This window comes from Capra hircus, chromosome 14 (assembly GCF_001704415.2).
Source record: "Capra hircus breed San Clemente chromosome 14, ASM170441v1, whole genome shotgun sequence".
Classification (NCBI taxonomy): Eukaryota; Metazoa; Chordata; class Mammalia; order Artiodactyla; family Bovidae; genus Capra; species Capra hircus.
Genome location: NC_030821.1, coordinates 78,972,308 through 78,995,495, shown reverse-complemented (window position 1 = coordinate 78,995,495; position 23,188 = coordinate 78,972,308). Strand labels below are relative to the sequence as shown.

General features: G+C 47.2%; 2 protein-coding genes across 2 annotated transcripts in view; one reads left to right on the top strand and one right to left on the bottom strand.

Annotated features, from left to right (window-relative positions):
- AGO2 (argonaute 2, RISC catalytic component) overlaps nucleotides 1–11,874 on the top strand; it is a 91,324-nt gene extending 79,450 nt beyond the window's left edge. Inside the window, exon 19 of the mRNA XM_018058614.1 lies at nucleotides 220–11,874. Within this exon, the coding sequence (XP_017914103.1) occupies nucleotides 220–328 (109 nt within the window). The 3' untranslated portion in view covers nucleotides 329–11,874. The remainder of the gene's footprint in view (nucleotides 1–219) is intronic.
- On the bottom strand, nucleotides 15,220–18,709 carry CHRAC1 (chromatin accessibility complex 1). The gene is made up of 3 exons (XM_005688820.3): nucleotides 18,418–18,709; nucleotides 16,450–16,576; nucleotides 15,220–15,859 (listed from the first exon to the last, which is right to left on the bottom strand). Exons 1-3 carry the CDS (start codon nucleotides 18,562–18,564, stop codon nucleotides 15,741–15,743), a joined length of 393 nt encoding a protein of 130 aa, XP_005688877.2. The 5' UTR covers nucleotides 18,565–18,709; the 3' UTR covers nucleotides 15,220–15,740.

Below are 23,188 nucleotides of genomic sequence, written 5' to 3'. Positions count from 1 at the left end.
CAGCTGCTTTTCCAGAGTGGGACACGGTGGGGTCCCCAGTAGCTGGAGCCGATTGTGACGCAGACGCCCGAAAGCCGGCATCTTCGCTGCCACTCGCTAGCTGTGTGGCCGTCTTGCTGGAGGGCTGGTGTGTGGTCCTCACTTAGCTATCCGTGTGCTGCCTCGTGATGCGTTAAAGGCTGCACTCTCTCTCCCTCCCCCTTCCCCCCACCCCTGCAGCGCTGAAGGAAGCCATACCTCCGGGCAGAGTAACGGACGAGACCACCAGGCGCTGGCAAAGGCCGTGCAGGTCCATCAGGACACGCTGCGCACCATGTACTTTGCTTGACGTGCTTCAGTGTTTACGACTGTGTACCGAGTGGGATTCACACGAGACCAGCTACACTCAGACCAACAAATGCCCAGCCCTTCCGTGACAGCCAGCATCGAACATGACACGCCATCCATTTTAGTAGATTCTCCATTTTCCAGAATGCCTTCCGTCCCAGATTTCAAACTTGGATTTTGAACTGCAGACCTGTATGAGACCCCCATTGTCGTAGGAAATATGGTTTGCCAAAATCTTATAAGCTGCTTATTGAAATAGAGTCCCGTGTTTCCTAAAAATCTCCTAAAACCAGTCTATGAACTCAGGGCTTTAAAACATTTTTAATTTATTTGGTCATTCAATTTACTTATTTTTAACACATGATTCTCTATGAAATTGATGGGCTCAAACTAGCTGTGAACGTTCTGTGAGAGTGAAAGCAACTCAAAACACGTTGTGGTTTTAAAGCCTTGAACATTCTGACGTTGTCACTAAAGTTTATTTCAGAGTGATGCCGGCGTGCTCCTGACCTGGCTCCACCAGCTGTCCGGGACCCAAGGGCAGGGGCCAGGCGAGACGCCCGGGGTCTCTCGTTCTGCCACCGGCCGCCTTCCACTCAGCTCGAAGGAGGGCGCGGTGGCAGAAGATGGGCCGTGTGTGTTTATAACATTTACAGGTCCAGAGAGATTGGCAGACAAGTGCCATTTTAATAAAAAATTATTTAAGAAAAGGAAAAAGACAATATGCCGACAGGCTAATCATAAGATTTGTCCTATAGGACTGTGACATTTATTTTCCAAAGTTTCTAAAGAATACGGGTCTGTGGTGATAAATACAGTACAATCCTTTTTCACTGTTATGTCTTTAACGTAAGAGAAAAAATATATATATCTGGTTTGCAGTATTAATGTGGTAGATAGATGCTGTTTTTCCTTTTATTGACTACGGGGTGCTTCTTGTGATCTGTTCAGCATATCAAGAGAGTTCTGGAGCCTGGACCACCCCTTGTGGTTCTCAGTGCCGAAGTGCAGAAGTGCAGGAGTATGCGGTTGACTCCGTGTGGCTGCGGCCCGCCCCCGCGTGCTGAGTGCACAGCCTGGACCCTCCGGGGGCTGGGGTGTGCTCCCGGCAGTCTGTCCCCCTTCCCCGCCCCCTCACCCTCATGTGTCGCTCAGCCGATTAAGCACAAACGGAATGTATGTGTCCTTCCACTCCCAGGAACGAGTCCGTGTAGCAGCGTGCACATCTCTGTGTGTGGTTTGTTAGCCAAGCGTCATAGGATCTATGCACTGAAACTAGGGAAGGCTGTTGGTGGTGGGCCTCTGCCAGATGCGAGGCCAGTGGTCTGCGAAGGAGCGCTGCCCTCGGCGGGTGGCTGGAGGCGGGGAGGCGGGGAGGCGGGGTGGCGGGAGAGGCAGCCCTTTGCTAGAATCTGCATCCTGGCCCCGGATGTGGGTTCGCCAGCTGAGGAAGCGTCGCACCAACAGCGGTGCTGTGGACGGCTTGACGAGCTCCGCTGTGCCAAGTGGGCTTTCTGTCCTCGCAGGCAGTTGTTACAGAGACCAAGTCAACGCGCAGTGCAGAGAGTCCAGGAAGGAGACGAGCCTTCCCCTAGCGCTGCGTCACGCCTGTAGGTTTCCTTGGGCCCTGCCGATGGCCCTGCCCATCCAGGCCCGACACTGACCTCTTGCGCTGGGGTGTCTCCTGCTGGGGTGAGCGCCTGCCTCCGTCTTGTGCGGGGACTCTGAGGGGCCAGGAGGGGTGGGGACACGCTGTGGGGGACGCTTGGCCTGGATTTTGGGGGCAGCAACAAAGGGTTGACTATTATTTGTGTCAATATATACTCAGAGTGGTGTGTGTGTGCGTGCACGCACACGTGTGTGCACATGTGGGTGTCTTGTTAATGGCATTAGTCTCTTCTTGCTGTATCTTTTTTTTTCTTTTTAAATGACAGAAGCCTCTGCTTAAAGAATTGTTGCAATTCCCTGTCATTTTATTATCAAGTGGCACTTTCTCCTATTCCGAGGGACACCAGTAAAGTACACTCTTGGCTTAAATTACTGGGAGCATTCAAGCAAAGGAGGGAATCTTTTCACTAAAATACTTTTAAAGTCTTCAATGAGGTTAGTTTTCAGCCATGTTCAGTATCATGTATAACTGTGTGTCTCCAAGGTATGCTTTTACCACTTACAACAGGATCTCGGGGGGTCGGGGCGGCGGTGGTAAAAACAGCTCAGTCTCCCGCGCTCGCTGCCTAGTCAGAGCTGCCGGGGCAGGTGGCTGGGCATTGAGTTTGTCACCATCAGCTGGGGGCTTGGGCTACCTGGAGTCTGAGAACTGATCTAGAACCTTCTGGAGAGGAAGCTCCCCCAGGCACCCCTTCTGGCAGTGCAGGAAGACGTCTTCTGAGCTAATACGCTGGGGAAGACTACAGGCTGGCAGAAAATGAGACCTAAATTCTTAAAAAAAAAAAAAAAAATCATTCTGAAGAAAAGTTTTCTTTCTAGAGGGCCAAAGTACTTTGAGAAGGGTACTTTTTACAGCCCTAGGCTTGTTTTATAAAACTATTACTACTTACGAGCATTCATAAACCAGACGTCTCCAGCTGGGGTAGCTACACACCTTTGTGCACGTCTGATGTTCAGAATTCTAATGGCTGTAGTTACAATTTCTCAGGTAAAGAACTGTTTTCCCAAATTCCTACCAATCCCCCCATTATTAGGGTAAGTTCTGAGACAGCATGAAACCTCAGATTTCAGTAGAGTGAGTTCAAGCCCTGCTCACGTGGAAGCCGAGAGGGGCCCCTGCCTGTCTGAGCAGGTCACACCCAGCCCACCCAGAGTGACCTCGAGGCCGGCCCGAGAGGGGCTCTGGGCACCTCCGGACTCCGCCCGTGTTTGAAGGGTTTCCTGAGGTCCACGCAGGTTGCAGCTGTGTCCGCCCGCTGGCTTTGCCCCACCCCACTGTTAAGGAAGGTGTGCCTTGCTTTAAGCAGACTGAATGTGAGAACTGTGATGTAGAAATCTGCATTCATTTGAAAGGAAAACTGGGATTTATCTCATCTCTTTAGAAGAGGTGTCTGAATTAGATTCTTATCCTGGAACTCTTCCTAATGTATTTGGTAACATTCACCTGAAGAAAAGTTGGTGTAGTCCCCTCCCTTCACCACTTCCTAGTCTGCTCGACGGGCTCTCGCCCTGCTTGCTAAGCGATGAAAGAGACCCAGGGAGCAGTGTCGGTCGCCATGAGGAGAGCCCTCTGGCCCTGCTGAGATGCCAGCCTGCTGTTGGTGTACTTACTTTGATCAGCTCAGATGTCCCCGGTTCAGATGCATTTTGTAAAACTGGGCATACCTATACCTGTAGAAAGGGATTGTTTGGGTTTTGGTTTTCTGTTTCAAAAAGTCTTCACAGATACACTTGATACTACATTTTAGGGTCTGCCTCTTCTTTTCAAGATTGTGCTGCTTTTCGGTAGCATTTTCACACTCCGTGCATGGGTGTTTGCACCCTGGAACCACAAGACACCCCTGGCCACTTTGTGGCCTTCCCCGGGAGGGCCTGGTCAGAGGTGGAGTGATCTCTGTGTGCTGTGTGAAGTTGGCCGCAGTCAGTGCTGTGACTGATGTTTACCCCAGCGTGTGCTCCTTAAAAGAGACAGTTCAAGTTCAATTACTACAGCAGGGTTGTGGGGGGTGGGTATTGATATATATTGTACGTTACTGTTATTGTTGTTAAATGCAAATGTTGCTATTTATTTATTTTTTTCCTTTCCGCTCTGGTTTGATTTGCCTGATAATGGATATTCCCGTGCATGTGGTACCTGGTGAATATGACAGAAATTATCTCCCCTAACTTTTATAAATTACCTGATGTTTACCTTCGAGTTTGCTGGATGATTTATTTTTGAAAGCCACAAATGTAATTTTTCTGGATGAATTGTTTTTCTTATATATGCAGCAGTGTGATTTTGCATTGATCTGCAGGGTGATTTAAATTTTATTTTTACAAGGCAGTTTTTCAGGCAGATTATATATTTGATACAATACGTTAAGGGTAGGCCAGCCAAGCGTCCTGCAGCGGGGAGACCAGACTGCCTCGAGGAGGCCTCTGGAGGCCGGGGCGGCTTCTCTCAGCCGCTCGGCGCCAGGCAAGCGCTCAGCTTGCTTCACGGAGCCGTCCCTCGGGATCTGACGGAATCCTTGAGTGGGACTTTGATCTGTTGGACAGTTCAAAGGATTTTTTCGTGGGCATTTTCCTACACCTAAAGTAGTTCAATTAGGAGGAGCTTTAGAAGCTAACATAATCCAGACAGTGGACAATCCCAGTGGCCCGGACAAGCCATAGAATTTCCCTGTGACCTCTCTCTAACTCATCTCTCACGCTCATGAGAAAAGGAATGTACAAATAAATAGAAACTTCCTCAGTGTTCATACACCTCGCTTTCAGAATGCAGATACCTTATTTATATGTAAAGCCCTCCCCCACAGCAACCAAGAATATTCTCTCTGGCTGCCGTGCCAGCAGTTGCGGCTGCAGTGACGTTTCTCAGTGTAGACACAGTGCACGTGTGACTGTGTAATAGGGCTGTCCGTGTTACACACACATGCTGACTTTTTGTAAGGAAAATTTTCAACTCGAAATAATTGCACTGATTTTTTGACAGCTTCCTTTTTATTATGTCCACCTTTGCATCTGCTGTACTTGTTTGAAACGATTGTAAATAGATTTAGGATAAGAAATGGTGTGAGACAACGCGTTGCTTTGTTTCAGTGACTCTGCCACGTTTTTCAGTATTATGTGTTAGAGCTGTGTGGGCTGCCCGCTGCCCTTCCCCCTCTGCAGCCGTGTCTTTGTGTGTGACTGTGTGTATGTGTGTGTGTGTAAGCGCGTGCGTGTGCGCGCACGTGCATGGTGACCATTCATGAAGGACAAATTAGCCTCTTCGCTGTCTTTTTCTGGAAGGAAGTTTGTGGTCTATCGAAAGAGTGTGCTCCCTCCTTGCGGTCTGAAGATTTAATTCTAAGAGGATTAGTTGTAAATCCCTTGAATACTTCTGGTCTGTTTAATTCCTTGTCATTTGCCATGACTCCCTAAAGCATTTGCTTCTACCTCCGTCCAGCATTTGACAGCTTGGAGAGGAAGTGTCTGAACGGCCAATGTTACTAGCGAGTCGGGGTCCCCTTGCTTCTCTTCGGTCAGCCGTCACTTGAAAGCCGTGAGGTCGCTGTTGTGTCAGAACAGTCATCTGTGGCTTAATCCGTGGATGCCAGGCAGACCTGAGCCCCACTGCTGTCCGTCCCTCCGGGCCTCGTGTGCTGGCCAGACGAGAAGTGTGGGCTCCAGCCCAGCGAGTGATTCCACTTGTGGGCAGGCTCCCCAGTAGCAGACACACAAAGGAGCTTTCACACCCACGCCAGCCAGTCACCTGAGGTGTGTTCCCGTCACGTTGACGCCGTCTTGGCGCCTTCACTTAACGCTTTTTTTGGATGTTTTGCCATTTTGTTGTCTAAAGTGAATGTATTGGCTTAGCCATATCACTACAGAAGGTGGTTTCTCATAAGTACCTTTTAGTTTAAGAATAAAATTAACACAGATAAAGGCTACCTCTGAATTCTCAATAGATTCATGTTTGCTTTTAAGCGTAGCTGTCCACACTGAAAATAGCCAAAATGTTGCCTGAATAAACAGAATTGTGAACACCTCTCTGTTCAGTTCTGGCTTGAACATTGCGTGCCATACTGTGACCCCCGGGCAGTCCCCTCCCCGCACCCGGCTGTCCGGGTGGACCAGGGACTCCTCAGGGCTGCCCGGCTCCGAGTGCTGGGACTCTCAGTGGCCGGCAGGAAGGAAGCGCGAGGGCCCTTCTGCGCTGCCCTCGGGTGCAGGGCCTTGGGCGGCGGGACCTGGAAGGGGCCTACTGTCCTGGCATTTCCCTGTTCTATCTGATATAAGGAAGCACTTTTTCTTTCCTGCTTTACTTATGAATGGGTTGAAAGTGGCTCCTTCTCTCTTCTCCCTTTTTGTACACTCTGTAAAATCACAAAGGTGCTTAAACACCAACTCTCGTGCAGGTAGTTCTTAGTAGCTGCATGGTTTCAAAACGCAGTGCGGGTGTCATTGACCTCTGACTTGGGAACCCTTGAGTGCTGTCGCTCCATACTTTAAAACGAGCCAAGGTTCAAAAGCAAAATGTTCTGTTCAAATCCAAGGCCATTTGCTTGAGAGGAGCACAGGGGCCAGGGCAGCGGCATCCTGAACGGGCGGCGGTTCCCGCTGCCCGTGCTCCGGACTGGACGCCCCCTGCAGGGCGGCTGGCCTGGGAGAGCTTGGCATCCCATGTGATTTACCACTCTGCCGTTAGAAATGTGCTGTGCCCACATGCTGCTGGGGGCCTATCAGGCTCACGCTCTGCTCCTTTGCATCTTCTCTTTAGGTTACTCGTGTTCTCACCTTCAAAAGGTGAGCATTTGCTCCGAAGTCTGGAGGGACAGGCATCTAGGTGGGCGGGGGTGGCCCCGAGCTCCTCTGGACGCACCTCAACCTTGACTTTGGCCCAGAGAGGTTCCAGGGGCACCATTAGGAAGCCCTTGCCTTTAACGCCACATGCTGTGCTAAATTCCCAGAGCGCCAAGTGCCCTTTGCAGTCTTAAGAATGTGCAGTTCTGCGGTCGCGCTGTCCTATAGACAGAGCACCCCAAGGGCTGTGGGCATGGGGGCTGCCTGCGGGGGTGCCCGCCACGTCCACTGACCCGCTTCAGCCCAGTGGCTGCTGGGCTCTTCAGTGACTGGGTGTGCAGCCAGAATCGCAGGCCCCCGGGGTCCCAGCATGGGGCTGCTCCCTCCTCACCACCTTTGCGCTCATGAAAGGTCACTAGAAATGCGGGAACTGAAGGAGGTTATTGGTGCTTTTGTTAACACGTTTCTGTCTTACTGGTCGATGTGAGAAATGCAGTGTGTTAGACCTTAGATGGCCCTGGTGGTGCGACTGAGGGTTGAGTCCTCACCTTCAGACAGTCAGAGGAGGCTAGTTACAACTTGCTTGGAACTAGTTACAACTCTCTAGTTACAACTTCCTTGGATGTGAGTAGTTCAGAGTTAAAGCTAAAACACCAAATACTGACCACCCCCACTCCATGTGTCTCTGGGAACCTCATTCAGTACTTCTGGAATCTTCAAGGTCCTCAGACCTGGGAGTCGATCCCAGGATTGACTTGACAGAACTGGGTGCGTGTGGGGAGCGCTGGGCTCCTCTGGGCTCTGGAGATGCTTGGCAACAACCCTAGGTGTGGGCGAGAGCAGCCCCTCCGGCCCAGGAGGCAGGTGGTGCCCAGGCCTCCCTGGCCTCTGGTGGTGCCAAGTGGAGCACATTCTGGAGACCCCATCTCAGCCTCTGTGCCTTTCGTGTGGGTCCTTTTGGAATCACATCAGGGCTGCATTGTTGTTGGAAGGAAGCTGGCCCTCTGCCCTTGAAGCTGCTTCTGCTCCTTGGCTCCCACGGACGGTCCCCTGCAGGAACCGCTGGGTTCTGGCTGGGGGCTCCTCCCAGGCCCTGAGCACATCTGTCCACAGCACCTCTCTCTCAGTCAGGCGCTGACCGTGACCACCGGCCCACCTGGGGGTTTTGTTCTCAGTCACTCTTCGAGAATGTTGGGTGTAACGGAACGAGCTTGTCTTCAGGAAGGAGCTGGAGCTGGCGTTGTGTCTTTGTGAAACGCGTGTGAAGACTCAGAGGTCAGGTGCGGGAGTGCTCTTTGTGGTGGTTTGTGACATGCGGGGAGTGGTGTCATCTGGAGCCGTGCACGCAGGACTCAGGCTCTGCCACCTCGAAGATATAGGTTTTAGCTCTGACTTTTCCAAGCCAGGTACTGAGTTGAGCAGATTTCTTGGCTGATGGTCCAGTTAAAAGCCACCCTTCTCTGTCAATGGATGGTTTTAAGTGGGGGAAATGACCCAATGTTATTTAAACTTAAAAGGCCTTCTTGGTGGCCACTCTTGGTCCTTCACTCTCCCCTCACTCTCCCTCCTGAAAGGCAGAGGCACCAGCTGGCAGGGGGGCTGGAGAGCAATGACTTTGGGTTCCTCCTCAAAGCCAGATACACATGTGACTAGAATCCTGGGAAGTCTGCAGTTTAGCACTAAACTGAAAGTCGCCTCCTGAGTTTGATCGTGGATTTTAAATGTAGTTGTTCAAGGTATCAACTCATGTTTTGTAATTATAGACGCAAGTGAGTTTTTACTTTTTAAAGAGTTTTAAGGGAATAATTGTGAGTTTCTGTGCAGCAAAGTGGCTAATTACTCATTAAACATAAGAATGTAGTGTCTAAATCCAGATTTTTTCTTACCTCTGGTACACTTTAGATTGCTTACCTAATATGTATTGAGGGGTTTTTACCCCTGAGTTTTATCAACTTTTCTAGTTTTATTTTATTTTTATAAAATAATTGAAAAAACCAAAAATGAATTCAAAAGTTCCATAGGTAGATCTTTCCCCTTAATTTCCCCCCTGCAAAAAAAAAAAAAAAAAAATTTAGACATTTTGAATCAAAATGTACTATGACCATGTAAAGTTTACTGTTTTCTAAGACGCTGAGCAGCTGAAGGGCCTCATTTCAGGCGGTACTGTGCGTGCTGTCTGCGGATGCGATCACCTGTGCGGTGGGTCTACGTGGCAGCGTCGTGTGCTTGCAGTATAGAGACCGTGCAGTGCTGTTGTGTAAATGGACAGTTCCTGTATAAACTAGTGTTTATATGCATTGGCCTCTGTATAACTTTTCATTTGCTACATGAATTGTAAAATTAAATATGAAATTATAGTACCTGCTAAATACGATTCTGAGGCTTCCTGTCCTTGTCTTTTAGTTTAATACCATTCTGTGTGTTTTGAGGATGTTCCATGCTTGCATGATGCTAGGTGGTAATGCCACTTTAAATTAAGCCTTAATCGGATATTAAATTTGTAAGTTTCAGAGTATGCAAAAATATTAGGCAGAATGAGTTTAAACTGTTCAGATCAAGATGCTGTATCTCAATTCAGCAAGTCTTTTCTATGGAGTCACAAAGGGAAACTTTTCGCTGGTACAGTGCTTGCTCGCTCTCTGGTCTGGCTGCTGCCATTGCTTGGTGAAAATGGACCATTGTGCATTTCTGTGGCAGTCGGTCAAAGACCTGTTCTGAAAGTCTTGAGACTTTGTCAGGGTTATTTTTAAATGTTTGATTTTTTTTTTTTTTTCCCTCCAGTTTGAGATGTTTTTATGGCTGATGGGGAGAGTATGATTTGGGTATAAATCTTTGCAGACCTGCTCATGTTCTAAGCTTTCTTCAGGTAGTGCCACCTGTCATTGCTTCTGCTTACGATTAAATGGGTTTTTGTTTTTGTAAAAGCATCTTAAATTTAGACGTAAAATGGAGGGGACCCAGCTTTCTTTACAATGTGGATCTACCTCAGTTAAACAGTTGGGTGCTATTTACTAAGCCTGTCAAACTAAATTGGAGAAAGTAACAAAAGAGTGAAATATGTAACTCCACACAAAGCTTGAAAACATAATTTCCGTTTATTTAATAATATTTTTATTTATTTTGTGCCTTTCATGTTTAATCCTAATACATTGAAAAAATCAGTATGAAGTTAAATATTTTATATTGTACATGGGGAGAAAAAGCCCAATTGGCCTTGGAATCTGAGAGATCACCCCAGCTAACTACTAACACATATTGGAATCCCAACTGCCCTCTTGTGAAAAGAAAAAATTATGCCCAAGAGCAAATATGACATTTTACAAGCAAATTTCAAACTCTTCTATGCGTATATTTGCAGCTATCACTTCATTTTCTGTGCCAATGAAGGGGCGGCCAAAACAGCTCACACACCCTCTTGTCCTTGCTTCTTTCATCACGCGTGCCCCGCCACCCCCGCCCCAGGCATATTTTATAAGTTCCTTTCATAAGCAACGGATGGACTGTTGTCGATTTAGTCTCTCCCGACCTCCTGGTGGGGGTGCTGATAGCCATCGACAGAGGAAGGGAGAGCCCTTGGCTGTGGGGAAGGGGAGCAGGGGGTGCTGCACAGCACCCCAGGATTTCTGTGAGTTAGGAAAGCTTTCTGGCAGGTGAGAAAATAAGATAGGAGATCGATGACTTTCCATGCTTTTATATTTGGCAGTTTACAAGTCTAGACTTTTCCTACTATGGCAATCTTTTTTAATTCTTTGAAGGTAACACAATATTTTGGAGTCTTAAGAATTTGATTTTATACCAATAAGAAATAAAAATTAGGGATCTTTCCTGTAGTATATAGTTTTACTGTTTTAAAGAGATCTCTGAATTTTACAAGAGAACCAACATTCCTTAGTGGCGAAACTCTGAAGGTTGATTTGGGAGGCTTTTTGCTGCAGGATCTCAAAAAAAATCGGGATGATTCTAGTTAAGTGTTTTTTAATTTTTAAACTTCCATCAGGTCAATACGTAAGCTATATTTTGTAAAGAGTAAATCATCCTTTAGTATGCTGCATGTAAAGATCAGCGTTGTTGCACTTTCTCAGTAATAATAAATGCCCTACAATTGGCTCATCAGTAAGCATTTTGTTTTTCACCTAACAAGAGTACTTTGGGGCAGGTGATTAAATTTATATAGGTACCTCAAGAAAAAGAACCTGAATATGCTGCATTTTGTTTCTTTAGCTTGTATATGTAGCATTTTGTTCTGCTCTTATTTTTTTGTTTAGATATATGCTTTTTGGACCCCAACAGGCTGTTGAAGAGATCTTAAAGTTACTCTTGTAGGGTTACAGTATCTTTTTTTTTTTTTTTTTAAACTTAATGCAATATCTGGTTCACAGGTTGCCCACCAGGAGATTAATACTTTACCCAAATACACCTGAGAAAAAGGATACCATGTTTATAAGCAGACAAGAATGTTTCTAATCCTTTCTGTTCATGCTGCTTTCTTAATTCTTTTCTCCATATCACCAAGAGGTTGGATGACTTACTTCTAAGGTCAGACTTAAACATCATGGCATTTTAGTGTTTTCAACACAGACCTCACAAACTTGCCATTGAGTAAAGTAGCATGATCCTAAAGGTATTGCTGGCGCTAGGCAGCCGCGTCCATCTGGGCTCTGAAGAGCCGGTCTTGACAATTCTCTGTTCCCAGCACTCACCCTAAACTGAACAGACGGGGAGTGGTCTTAATTGACAAAGATTAAACTGGTGAAGAAAGCTAAAGGCTGAGACTGAGCATCTATTGTGGTGTTTAAGCTTAGCTGGGTCCTTTCAAGTTTGTTTTACAGCTTACTAGGTTAAGTAGTTTGCACTATTTTTGCAATAAATCCATGGAAAACCTAACAGTTATTTGTTTTGTTTCTTATTGTGTGTATATAAACTAATACTAAAAAGTTTGGCATAGTGTTTTTTTCACCTCTTTACATAACCTTTAACATGCACAGAATGCTGTAAATCTGATAAAATATGATGTGAATGATATTTTATAAAGTTATTTTGTATGGTGTCAATTTTGTTTTGCCTCATAGTATGTCAGCAAAAAATAAAATAAAATTCCTTGTATTTACAGTGGCCTCTCCCAAAGACCTTCTGTTACTCATGTGTTTATTTGGGGGTTTCCATCCACACAGGTTAAGATTCCAGGCTTCTGAGGTAGAAGCATGCCTTGGGTGACAGAAGTCTAGGGCCTTATTTTATACGTTGGGCCCCTTGAGAATTGGGAGTCTGGGGATAAAAACCTTGATTGAACTGGATGGAACAAATGTCATATCTAGGATAAGGTGGGTGTTCCTACTCTAGCAGCCACGAGAAAGGGTGAAGTAAAAAGTCATTCAGCTAAACCCCAATCAAGCGTGAGCCCCTGAGCTCCATGTTGTGTGGTATACAGCTGACCGTATATGGGGCCTGAGCCTGGTGGGTCACTTCCTCTCTGCCTGGTGGCCTCCCTCTGGGCTGTCTGACTTCTGTCTGTACTGGAAAGAATACGTCGTGTTGAGAAATAAAGAAGGTAGGATTAAGAAAACAGGAAAATAGCTGAGAATCTCTAGGATAGACACTGAGCTAAAGCAGGCCAAAGTTTTTGTTTTAAAGCTATTTTTTTATTTTTAAGAACAATTAAAAAAATAATGCATTCACTATAGAAAATGTAAAAATTCAGATAAACATAACAGTAATCACAACACAAAATCACAATCACACAAAACCTGTATCAAATATTTATAGGGCTTTATTTCTAACAATTAAAATGGAAATAAGTTCTTCAGATTTTTTAAAAGGAAAAAAAAAAAAACGGGGGTGGGGGGTGGGGCAAAGAATAGGAAGCAACCCAAATTGCAAAGTATCCATTCACCTGTGGAATGGGTAAACAAATGGTGCATCCGTACAAAGGAATCCTACTCAGCAGCCAGAGAATGGACTGCTGACACCTGCCAGCGCGCTACGCTAAAAGGTCAGAGTCAAAGCCTGCATACTGTGTGGTTCCATTTATGTGACATCCTGGAAAGATGAGTGGGCAAACCATGGTCTGTGGGTGCAATGTGGCCTGCTGTGTTTTTGTATGGCATATAAACTAATCATATTGACTTTTACATTCTTAGATGGTTGTAAAGAAGTCAAAAGATTCCGTGACCCATGAAAATCATACAAAATTTAAATTTCAATGTCCATAAAGAAAAGTTTTCTCAAGGACAGGCATGCTCATTCCTTTACGTGTTGTCTGTGGCTGCTTTTGAACTAGTAAGAGTTGTCTGGTAGTGAGAGATTCTGTAGCCCACAAAACGGAAAAGTGTTTCCCTATGGCCCTTTCCAGAAGAAGTCTGGGACTCCCACTGCCAGGGCGTAGGTGGGGAGCACTGTACCTCAGGGGCGGCGGTTACATGCCTGCCTCTGAGAGCTCAGGACTGCACGCTGGGGCTTCCCCTGGGGCTCAGTGCTAAAGAATTCACCTGCCAATGCAGGGGACACAGGTCTGACCCCTGGTTCAGGAGGATCCCACATGCCCATGTGCCTCGACTACTGAGCCTGTGCTAGAGCCCAGGAGCCACAGCTCCTGAAGGCCCAACAGCCCAGAGCCTGTGCTCCGCGACAAAAGCAGCCACTGCAGTGGCTGGTCTACGCACTGCAGCTAGAGTAGCGCCCCCACTCGGCGCAGCTAGAGAAAAGCCTGTGCAGCGATGAGGACCCAGCACAGCCAAAAATAAAGACATGAAATTATTTTTTAAAAAACCTGTATATTTAAAAAGTGGATTTTAAAATATTTTAATAAAATTTAAAAACAAGAGGGACAGAAAACAGGAGCAACTGCCTGGGGATAAGGGAAGGAACTAACTTCAAGGGGATACAGAGGAACATCTGGGGTGATGGAATAGCTCTGTATATGTTGACTGCTGACATGACCAACAGAATGGACATTAAAGGATGATTTTACTGGGTGAAAATTCAAACTCTATTTTAAAAAAAGCCTGAAAAGACAAGAGCTAAAATACACCTTACGTGAATAGAAATAGGGCTTATGGTTTTCTCTTGGGGATAGTAAAAGTTACTATGAAGGAATAGCAAAAATGATGGAGATCTTCAATAATACAAAATGCTTTGTAATTTTTTAAGAAAGAGATGCTTAGGCAGAGGTAATATTTCTTAGTGTATTTCATTTAATAATGTGATATGAAATTTTTCTCCAGGAATAGAAGTATTAGTGCTTGTTTTTGGACTTCAGTGGTTAAGACTGCACGCTTCCACTGCAGAAGGCTCAGGTTTGATCCCTGGTTGGGGAACTAAGATCCCACATGTTGGTCAGCTAACGCAGGAGACCCAGGTTCGATCATTGATGGGGAAGATTCCACAAGGCTCGGGGCACCTAACCCTGTAAGCCATACCTACTGAGCCCATGCACCTAGAGCCGTGCTCTGAAACAGAGAAGCCGCCGCAGTGAGAAGCCCGCAGACCGCAACTCGGAGAGGCCCACAGGCCACAGCCAGAGAAATCCTACACAGCAACAAAGACTCAGGACAGCCAAAACTAATTAAAAAAAAAAAATACTAGAGGGTTCTAAAACTAGTTTCATAAAACATTTTACTATAAAAATATATACAGCTTTTAAATCAGAACTACAATGAGGTATCATCTCACACAGATCAGAAAAAGTCTACAAACAATAAATGCTGGAGAGAGTGTGGAGAAAAGGGAACCTTCTTGCACTGTTGGTGGGAATGAAAACTAGTATAGCCATTATTATACAGAATAGTATGGAGATTCCTTAAAAAACTAGGAATAAAACTACCATATGACCCAGCAGTCCCACTATTGGGCATATATGCTGAGGGAACCATAACTGACGCATACACCCCAATGCCCGCTGCAGCACTACTTATGACAGATAGGACACAGAGCCACCTAGATGTCCACCGACAGATGAATGGATAAAGAAGTAGCACATACACACAGATTACTCAGCTAGGAAAAGGAGTGCATCTGAGTCAGTTTTAATGAGGTGGACAAACCTAGAGCCTATTGCACAGAGTGAAGGAAGTCAGAAAGAGAAAGATAAATATTGTACATTAACGCATATATAAGGAATCTAGAAAGATGGTACTGAAGAACCTATCTACAGGGCACCAACGGAGACGCAGACATACACAAGAGACTTTTGGACACAGCGGAGGAGGGAGAAGGTGGGATGATTTGAGAGAGCAGCACTGAAACATATATTACCATATGTAAAATAAATAGCCAGCGAGAATTTGCTGTATGACACAGGAAATCCAAAGCTGGCGTTCTGGGATAACCTCTAGGTGGGATAGGGAGGGAGGTTTAAGAGGGAGGGAACATATGTATACCTGATTCATCTTGATGTATGGCAGAAACCATCACAATACTGTAAAGTAATCTCCAGTTAAAAATAAAATGTAAAAAAAATACAGCTTTTAATAAAAAAGAAAAATTTATTTTACAGTTTAAAAAAATGCAGTATTGGGATGAATACAAAGCCAGATTGTCTTGAAATACAAAAATCCTACCTACAGACTACATATTTAGCTAAAACAGGATCTAGCTGTTTACAAGAACTAATTTCAAAATATACATATGTGAGTCTACACAACTGGTATTTTACAAGTTCTTGAAAATCTATCTTCAAACTAGAAAGTTAAGCAGAGTCCCTCTGCCTCTGGAGCTCAGCGCTGCAGACGGGCTGTGCCTTCTGGTACGCAGCCTGTTCGCAGTCCCCTCCCACTCCAGCAGCAGTGTGGGCTTGGGGAAGAGAGGCTGCTGTCTGGGTTCCTTTCCTGGTGGCTATTTATGGCAGAGGTGCATTATGCCCGGTCTCAGCCAGGGAAGAACATAATGTACGTGAAGTCTCTGAAGGGTGGACAGGCTAACACGTGCTTCACAGCCAAGGTGCTACTCCAGGAGGGTCCTCACCAGGCTGATCTTTGGGGTCAGGATTCCGCTTCATCGTCCTCACTCTCATCGTTGTTATTCTCCTCCTCCTCCTCTTCTCTCTTCTCTTTAAGCATTTTCAGATATTTACTAGCTAAAATCTTCTTTGGTAATATATCTTAAAAACATAAAGCTAACATCAGCAATGCAAATTTCAAAACGTGCTAGTCCCTGCTACGACCTCTAAAACAGGTTCCAAGATGAGACAAATTTCAGCCTACATTTCTGGGGTGAAATAGCAGGAAACTAGCGCTGCCTCCTGACTAGTTTTAAATACCTGTTTCTATTTCACTGATTGCAAACTATGCTCTTCTCTGTGCTGGTAACTACTGGAAGCAACCCTGTCCAACCCACCTGACACAGCGCTGGCCCCGAGGATCACCTTAAGCTCTTTTTAGCTGTGGTGCACACAGCTTGTTCCACGACAACAATGATGAGTTTCAGTTTCCCCATTCAAGTAAGGAGGAGTCTGAGGGGTGGGCCTGCCCGGCTTGCCCAGACACCCTTTGCAGGCTGCCAACTTAATTCGTGCTCTAGGTAAACCGCATTACAAACATACTCAAATAGACTAAACCTCTGGTCCTGTGCCAGGTAAACTGTGACACCTGGAGAAAGCACCAAAATGTCTATTTCAGTGAAAGCAGAAAATGAGTGGAGGAAAAGCTGTAATTACTATTTTTTAACCAGAATGTTTCAAAAGTGAAGTACCTGCAAGAAACTGAAAAGTTTCCGACCCCTCCGCAGTATTTGATAAGTCACTATAGGTGAGGGCTTTCTTTTCTTTTCCACTGCCATGTCTGTAGGAATAGGTGGCGAGATATTGAACAAAGAGTTCCTAAAACAAAATGAAAAAGTAAAATGAACGGTGTGCTTTGAAAACCTACCACAGACCTCACTTTTTAATTACATTAAGTTTAGATGATTGCAGATTATCCTGGTTCATCAAATTATAGAAATAAAAGGAGAAAGGAGAAATATGAGGTCAGGAAGAGAGTAAGGCTGAATTGAAGTTGGCAGGAAAACAGGGATTTCCTAAAAGTTTATTTTAGATTTCTAACTTATGAAAAATATATAATCATAATAAATCATAACTGTTTAATGCCCAACCTCTACAGTTAAAGAGGGGCGAGAGACCGTCCAAAAATTCTCTGCACTCAGGAACACACATTGTGTATTCAATGTACACTGTGTAGGGTGGTCCCCCTACAACCCTAAGTCAACAACCTGAAGGTAAAAAATGATCAATTTCCTGTTCTACCCAGATACCTTCCCTAAGGCAACCACCTGAAATGAGCCTCTCTGTTTTATTTTAAAGCCATCTAATTGAGTTAGTATGGGATTAAAGAAGTAACTGCGAAACTCTTAACTCCTTAATATCTACAGAATGAAATGGTACAAATATCCCCAAACTACCCAATTTTCTACTTCCTTTAGCTCCAGCTTTGACCAACATACCCTTGGGACACTGTCTACCCAACTAACAGGGCTGGAAAATGGATTCCAAGGAAGACTGAAAGCAGAAAGTTAAAGACTGAAGCAGAAACCTGAAGAACAGGAAGGTTCTGGCCTACCTAGACCAAATCGAGAGACAATTATTTGGGCCTAAAACTTCAATTCTGGCCCAGGGTCCCTATAGTCAAAGCTATGGTTTTTCCACTAGTCATGTATGGATGTGAGAGTTGTACCATCAAGAAAGCTGAGCTTCGAAGAATTGATGCTTTCCAACTGTGGTGTTAGAGAAGACTCTTCAGAGTCCCTTACTGTACAGCAAGAAGGTCTAACCAGTCGAACCTAAAGGAATCGACCCTGAATATTCACTGGAAGGACTGATGCTAAAGATGAAGCTCCAATACTTTGGAGCTGAGTACTCCATCACCTGAGTACTCCATCATACTTCGTCACCTGAGACGAAGAGCCGACTCTATTACAAAAGACCTTGATATTGGGAAAGACTGAAGGCAGAAGGGGACGACAGAGGACGAGACGGCTGGATGGCATCACCGACTCAACGAAACTACGGGGGATAGTGAAGGCGGGGGTCCCGCAGCCCACGCAGTCGCCAAGAGTCGGACACGACTCGCGCACTGTACAACTGGCCCAGGGGACTCGGGACAGCGTGGGCAAGCGGCCAAGCCCGGCCGCACCTCCTGAGGAAGCCGCGGGCCCTCTCCCTGAACCGTTTAAGGAGCTGGGGCCCAAAGCCACTTAAAAGACCGGAAGCGACGAAAGGAGGGGCTGTGGGGCCCCTGGCACAGTGACGCTGGAGGAGGAGACATCAAAAGTCGCCTACGCGCGCACCCCAGACCTCCCCCGCGCGAGGGACGGCGGGAACGGGGTGGGCGTGGCGACGAGGGCGCGAAGGAGGGCGGGAGCGGAAAGAGCGGGCGGCCAGGCGCGCGAAGGAGGGCGGGAGCGGAAAAAGCGGGCGGGTGGACGCGCGGAGGAGGGCGGGAGCAGCATCGGGGGGCGGGGCGAAGGGCGCGCGCGGGAGCTGGTGCGCGCACGATACAAGAGGGGCGTAAGGCGGCCCTCAAAAGAAAAGGGGTGGCAGGGCAGGGGCCCGAAGTAGACACGGCAGCGCGCAGGGCCCGGCGGGCGGGGCGGGGCGCGATGGTTTCGGGCGGCCCCCACCGCGGTCCCCCTCTCCTCGACTCCTCCCCGCGCGGCCCGCCTCACCGTGGCCTTGGCGGTGAGCACCAGCGCCTCCTGGTTGATGCTGGACACTTCAGGGGAGCTCTTCATGATGACCCGGATGCGGGACAGGGGCAGCGACACCAACCGCTGCTCCCCGCACTTATCCTTGCCCACGACCACGTCCGCCATCTCTGCGCCCCAGCCCCGCGGCGGCGGCGGCAGCCCCTACCAGCCGCAAGGTGGCCGGCCTACACGGTCGGTGTGGGAGAGCGACGTCCCACTGCCCCGTGGGAGTTGTAGTGTTGGGTGGTGCGGCGGCGGCGGGGGCGGACTACAAATCCCGTGATGCCGCGCTCCCCCAGCGGCTGTGCGCGCGGAGCGGAAACGTGACCTGAGGCTCCGGTGCGGTGGGGGCGGCAGTTGGTGAGGGTTCGGCCTTAGGACGCTGAGGAGTTCCGTGAAGGAAAACAGCGTGGGAAGAGAGAAACCCGGGCAAAAATGAAGAAGGCTGGGCAGTGAGGAGAGAAAACTACCCTACTCATTAGAAGGCTCTCTGCCGGGAAAAGGAGCCGCAAGGCAAAGGCCCTGAGGGAGGACACTTCTAAGAAGCGCAAAATGACCGCTCTGTGGGCAGGTGTCCTAGGTGAAGTCCGAGAGGTAGCCAGGGGCTAGGTCCTGTTGGATTATACTCTAAGAAAAATGGGAAGTGCTTGAAAGGTATCAGGGGGATGATGGGATGTGCCTTAAGTTTCAGAAAGATGCCTCTGACTTCTGAACGTGAATAGACCAGAGAGGAGTCGCAAGGATAAAGACTGTAGAGTTGAAGATGATTGCAAGTGAGGAGTTGGATGCTAGTGTGACTGAAGGTGTCGTGAGTTAGGAATGGTAGGAAATAGCCACGGGCTAGATCAGATAGAGTCTTGTAAATCATGGAATTCTTTCCAGAAGAGTTGGGAGGCCCCACTTAAGTTTTGCAAGGAATATTCAGGTGGCCATATGTGAATAGGCCATAGAGGAGTGAGAATGGAAGCAGACAGAGTGTGCAGGTAAGAAGCTGTTAAAAGGATGGAGAGAGGTGGTGGAAATGGTAGATTATAGTAGATTTGGGGGACCTAATTTGAAGATAGAGCCAACAGGTAATCTCTGAAAATTCAATTAACTATCAAGAAGAAAAAAGATTTTATTCAAGCCAGAGGATTATAACCGAGAAGCAGATTCTCAGAAAGCTCTGAGAGCCCTTAATACCTTTTAGAAGTCAAAGGCATAGTAGGTACATTTTCAAGACAGAGGATTGTACATCAAAATGACATACTGATGTTTTACATAGAGTTCACCAAGGATATACAGCCCAGGTAAGCACGTGCAAAGCAAGTCACACGACCCCCTAAAGAGCTGAGAAAGCACAGTGTTCTTAGAAGAAGTTCCAATTGCTAGCATCAAAAGAAAGGGGAAAAAAAAAGTTGATCTTCACAGTTGAGCAGGCCCTCCTGACTGAGGAGCAGTGGTGAATATGCAATGCAGGTACACACTGTACATCAGGGAGAGAAGGCGGAGGCCCAACAGAATTCAAAATTTAATTGTTTCCTTTTCTTGCCATAAAATACAAATTTTACTTCATCATGGTCTTGCTAAGGGAAAGGATGGTGGTGCTGTTTACTGATCTGGGGAAACCAGGAGGAGCAAATTTGGCTGTAGTTTAGAGTAGTTTAGGGGTGTAGTTTAGAGTAAATTAAGTCTCAATTTTGTTGAAACACTAGTGGCAGTGTTGACTGGCCGGTTGGCAGGCTGGAGCAGTGAAATACAGACCACCATTGTCCAGGTGGTAATTAAAACCAAGGACCTGAATGAATGTATCTGGAAGGAGAGTGTAGATAAGAGTACAAAGATCTGAGGACCATATCCTGAGTTACCCCAACATTTTGAGATGAAAAAAAGATCCAGCAAAGGAAACATGAAAGTGCCCATTGAGCAAAAGAAGAACCAACAGATTATGTATCCATATGGAGAAGGCAATGGCAACCCACTCCAGTACTCTTGCCTGGAAAATCCCATCGATGGAGGAGCCTGGTGGGCTACAGTCCATGGTGTTGCTAAGAGCCGGACACAACTGAGCAACTTCACTTTTACTTTTCACTTTCATGCATTGGAGAAGGAACTGGCAACCCACTCCAGTGTTCTTGCCTGGAGAATCCCAGGGACGGTGGAGCCTGATGGGCTGCCGTCTATGGGGTTGCACAGAGTTGGACGCGACTGAAGTGACTTAGCAGCAGCAGCAGCAGCAGGAATAATTTAGGAGAAGGCAGTGGCACCCCACTCCAGTACTCTTGCCTGGAAAATCCCATGGACGGAGGAGTCTGGTGGGCTGCAGTCCATGGGGTCGCTAAGAGTCTGACATGACTGAGCGACTTCACTTTCACTTTTCACTTTCATGCATTGGAGAAGGAAATGGCAACCCATTCCAGTGTTTTTGCCTGGAGAATCCCAGGGACAGGGGAGCCTGGTGGCTACCATCTATGGGGTAGCACAGAGTCGGAAACTACTGAAGCAACTTAGCAGCAGCATGTATCCATAAAGCCAATTGAAAAATACTGTTTCAACGGGGTTGAATACTGCTGGGAGGTGGAATAAGACTTGTCTTTCCACTCACAACAAAGGACTCTCTCCAAACCATGGTTTCCTCATTTGCAAAGATGAGACAGGAGAAGCGTACCGTCTTGGGTTGTTAAAAGGTGTGAACATGCCTGGTGCATAAAGATCAAAGCCATCCCCCAACGCATCCAGCAGTAGCTCCCTCTCAGGTCAGCCATGAGCGTCAAAGGAGCTGAAAAGGAGGAAGTGCTTTGCCAACCATGCAGCACTCTGCAGAAGCCTAAACTATTGTGTAAATTTTTCCGTGTTCCTGCTAGAAGGTCCTTTCACCCCAAATCAACTTTGATTCCAAAATGCACATGAAAGGGGTCCAGAAGATTAAAAGTGTACCTTGTTTAACCTTTTTGATTCAATTCTGCCTGTCACTTAGGCAATGATTACAAAACATAAAATGTGTACTCACAGAGCGTGTTTCTGCAAGTTTCATAGGCTCTGAAAAGCACTGCCCTTCAGTCTTAATGAGAGGAGCCGAAGCCAGAGAACACAGATGCCCCAGATTATTGACTTCTGCAGTGCCAGAAGTCTTCACATCTTCCTTTGGCCATGATGACCCGGCAGCTTTAGCACGTACTGTGTGCTTTGTCTCCAGAAGGAGAAAGCCGAGAACACAAGGACAGTGTTATCTTCACCACTGTGACCTCAGGTCTTGGGCAAGACCCCCCAGTGCATGGCAGGCCCTTCTAGGCACAGAGGAAAGCTACAGGCAATGAGCAAGACGGCTCTAGTCCCTGTTCTCACAGACCATAGTTTCAAGCACAAGGAACATAAGAAAGGTAACATCCCCTGTGGTAAATGCTATGAGAGTGATGGCATGATGTGTCTGAGAAATGAAACTTAAGGTCAGTTTTTGTGTTTTGGGGTTTTTTTTAATGTTTATTTGTTTGGCTGCTCCCCATTCTAACGGGCTTGTGGGCTCTAGTTCCCAAACAAGGGATCCAACTCAGGGCCCCTGCTTTGGGTGGGCAGGGCCTTAGCCTCTGGACCACCAGCAAAGTCCCTAAGGTCAGATCTGGAGGCAGGAATGGAGCACTCTGACATGATAGCCTGTGGGAAAACACCTGAGCCAGAAGACGCCTTGGCAGATCTGAGGAACAAAAAGGCCAGTGTGGCTGGAGCTTAGCAAGTGAGGCAGAGAGTGCAGGAGACATGGTGAGCCAGGTAGGTGGGACCCATTCCAATGGGCAGGGGAGAAGCCTGGCTTGCTTTCTGAGAGCAGTGGAGAGCCTGAAGAGTCCTGAAGCTAGGGAGCAGACCCAACTTAAAAGCTCATCCTGATTGCTGAGGGGTGACTGGCAGCAAGCCCTGTGCCAAGCAGAGACGGAGGTGCTGTTTCAGTCTGCAGGATTCAGCTCCAAGCCAAAGGAAAGCCTTCCCTCTGCAGACAGGCTACCCATGAGGGTCCTTGGTCCACACAGGAAGCAGACAGCCATCGTTTTTAAGTTTTGTTTCTCTAGAAGGGTATTGTTTGTTTGTTAATCAGGTTTCAAGGAGAAAGAGGACTTCAGCATATTTGAGAGCAGGATGGGTTAAGTTTAGGAAGGAGAGTGGCAAGCATCTGGAAGATGAATAGAGCCAGAATAATTCAAGGAGAAAAGGAGGGTGAGAAGCTCAGGTTGTGGAATTGGCAGGACACATTGCTGTATTTGGCCATTTTGAGAAGTAACGAGTGGGGCAAAGACAGAGATCTGCAGAAAGAGGGAATGTGCCCAGCGTTTGTAAAAAAGGAAACAAGCTTGGAACCTAAGAGAGTGGGAGAAGGGAAGAATCTGTGATCCTCAGAACTTCCCTGCACGAGAAGCAGCACATGAGTTAGCAGACCATTCTGTCGTCAGTGCTCTTGTTCACCATGTATCCTCACAGCCTCTCAGGTGTGCCCACTGCTTCTGCTGCCTCCCCACTGCACCTGCACCTGCGCCCCGGGCACTAGGTAACTATGCTTCCCAGAACCCCCCACCAGCTGGCTTCTGGGAGACCCAGGTGAGAGGGTGCAGCACGGATGGAGGAGGAAGCATCGTTTATGGTTGTGTGAAGGTGTTGGCAGCAGGTGGGGATTTGGGGTGGGGGGTGGTTACAGGAAGGCACCTGCACTGCGCACAGTGGGGTGGGGTTCCACTCTGCGGCAGCACCTCGGGCAGTCCAGGGGGCAATGTGGGCCCAGCCCCCA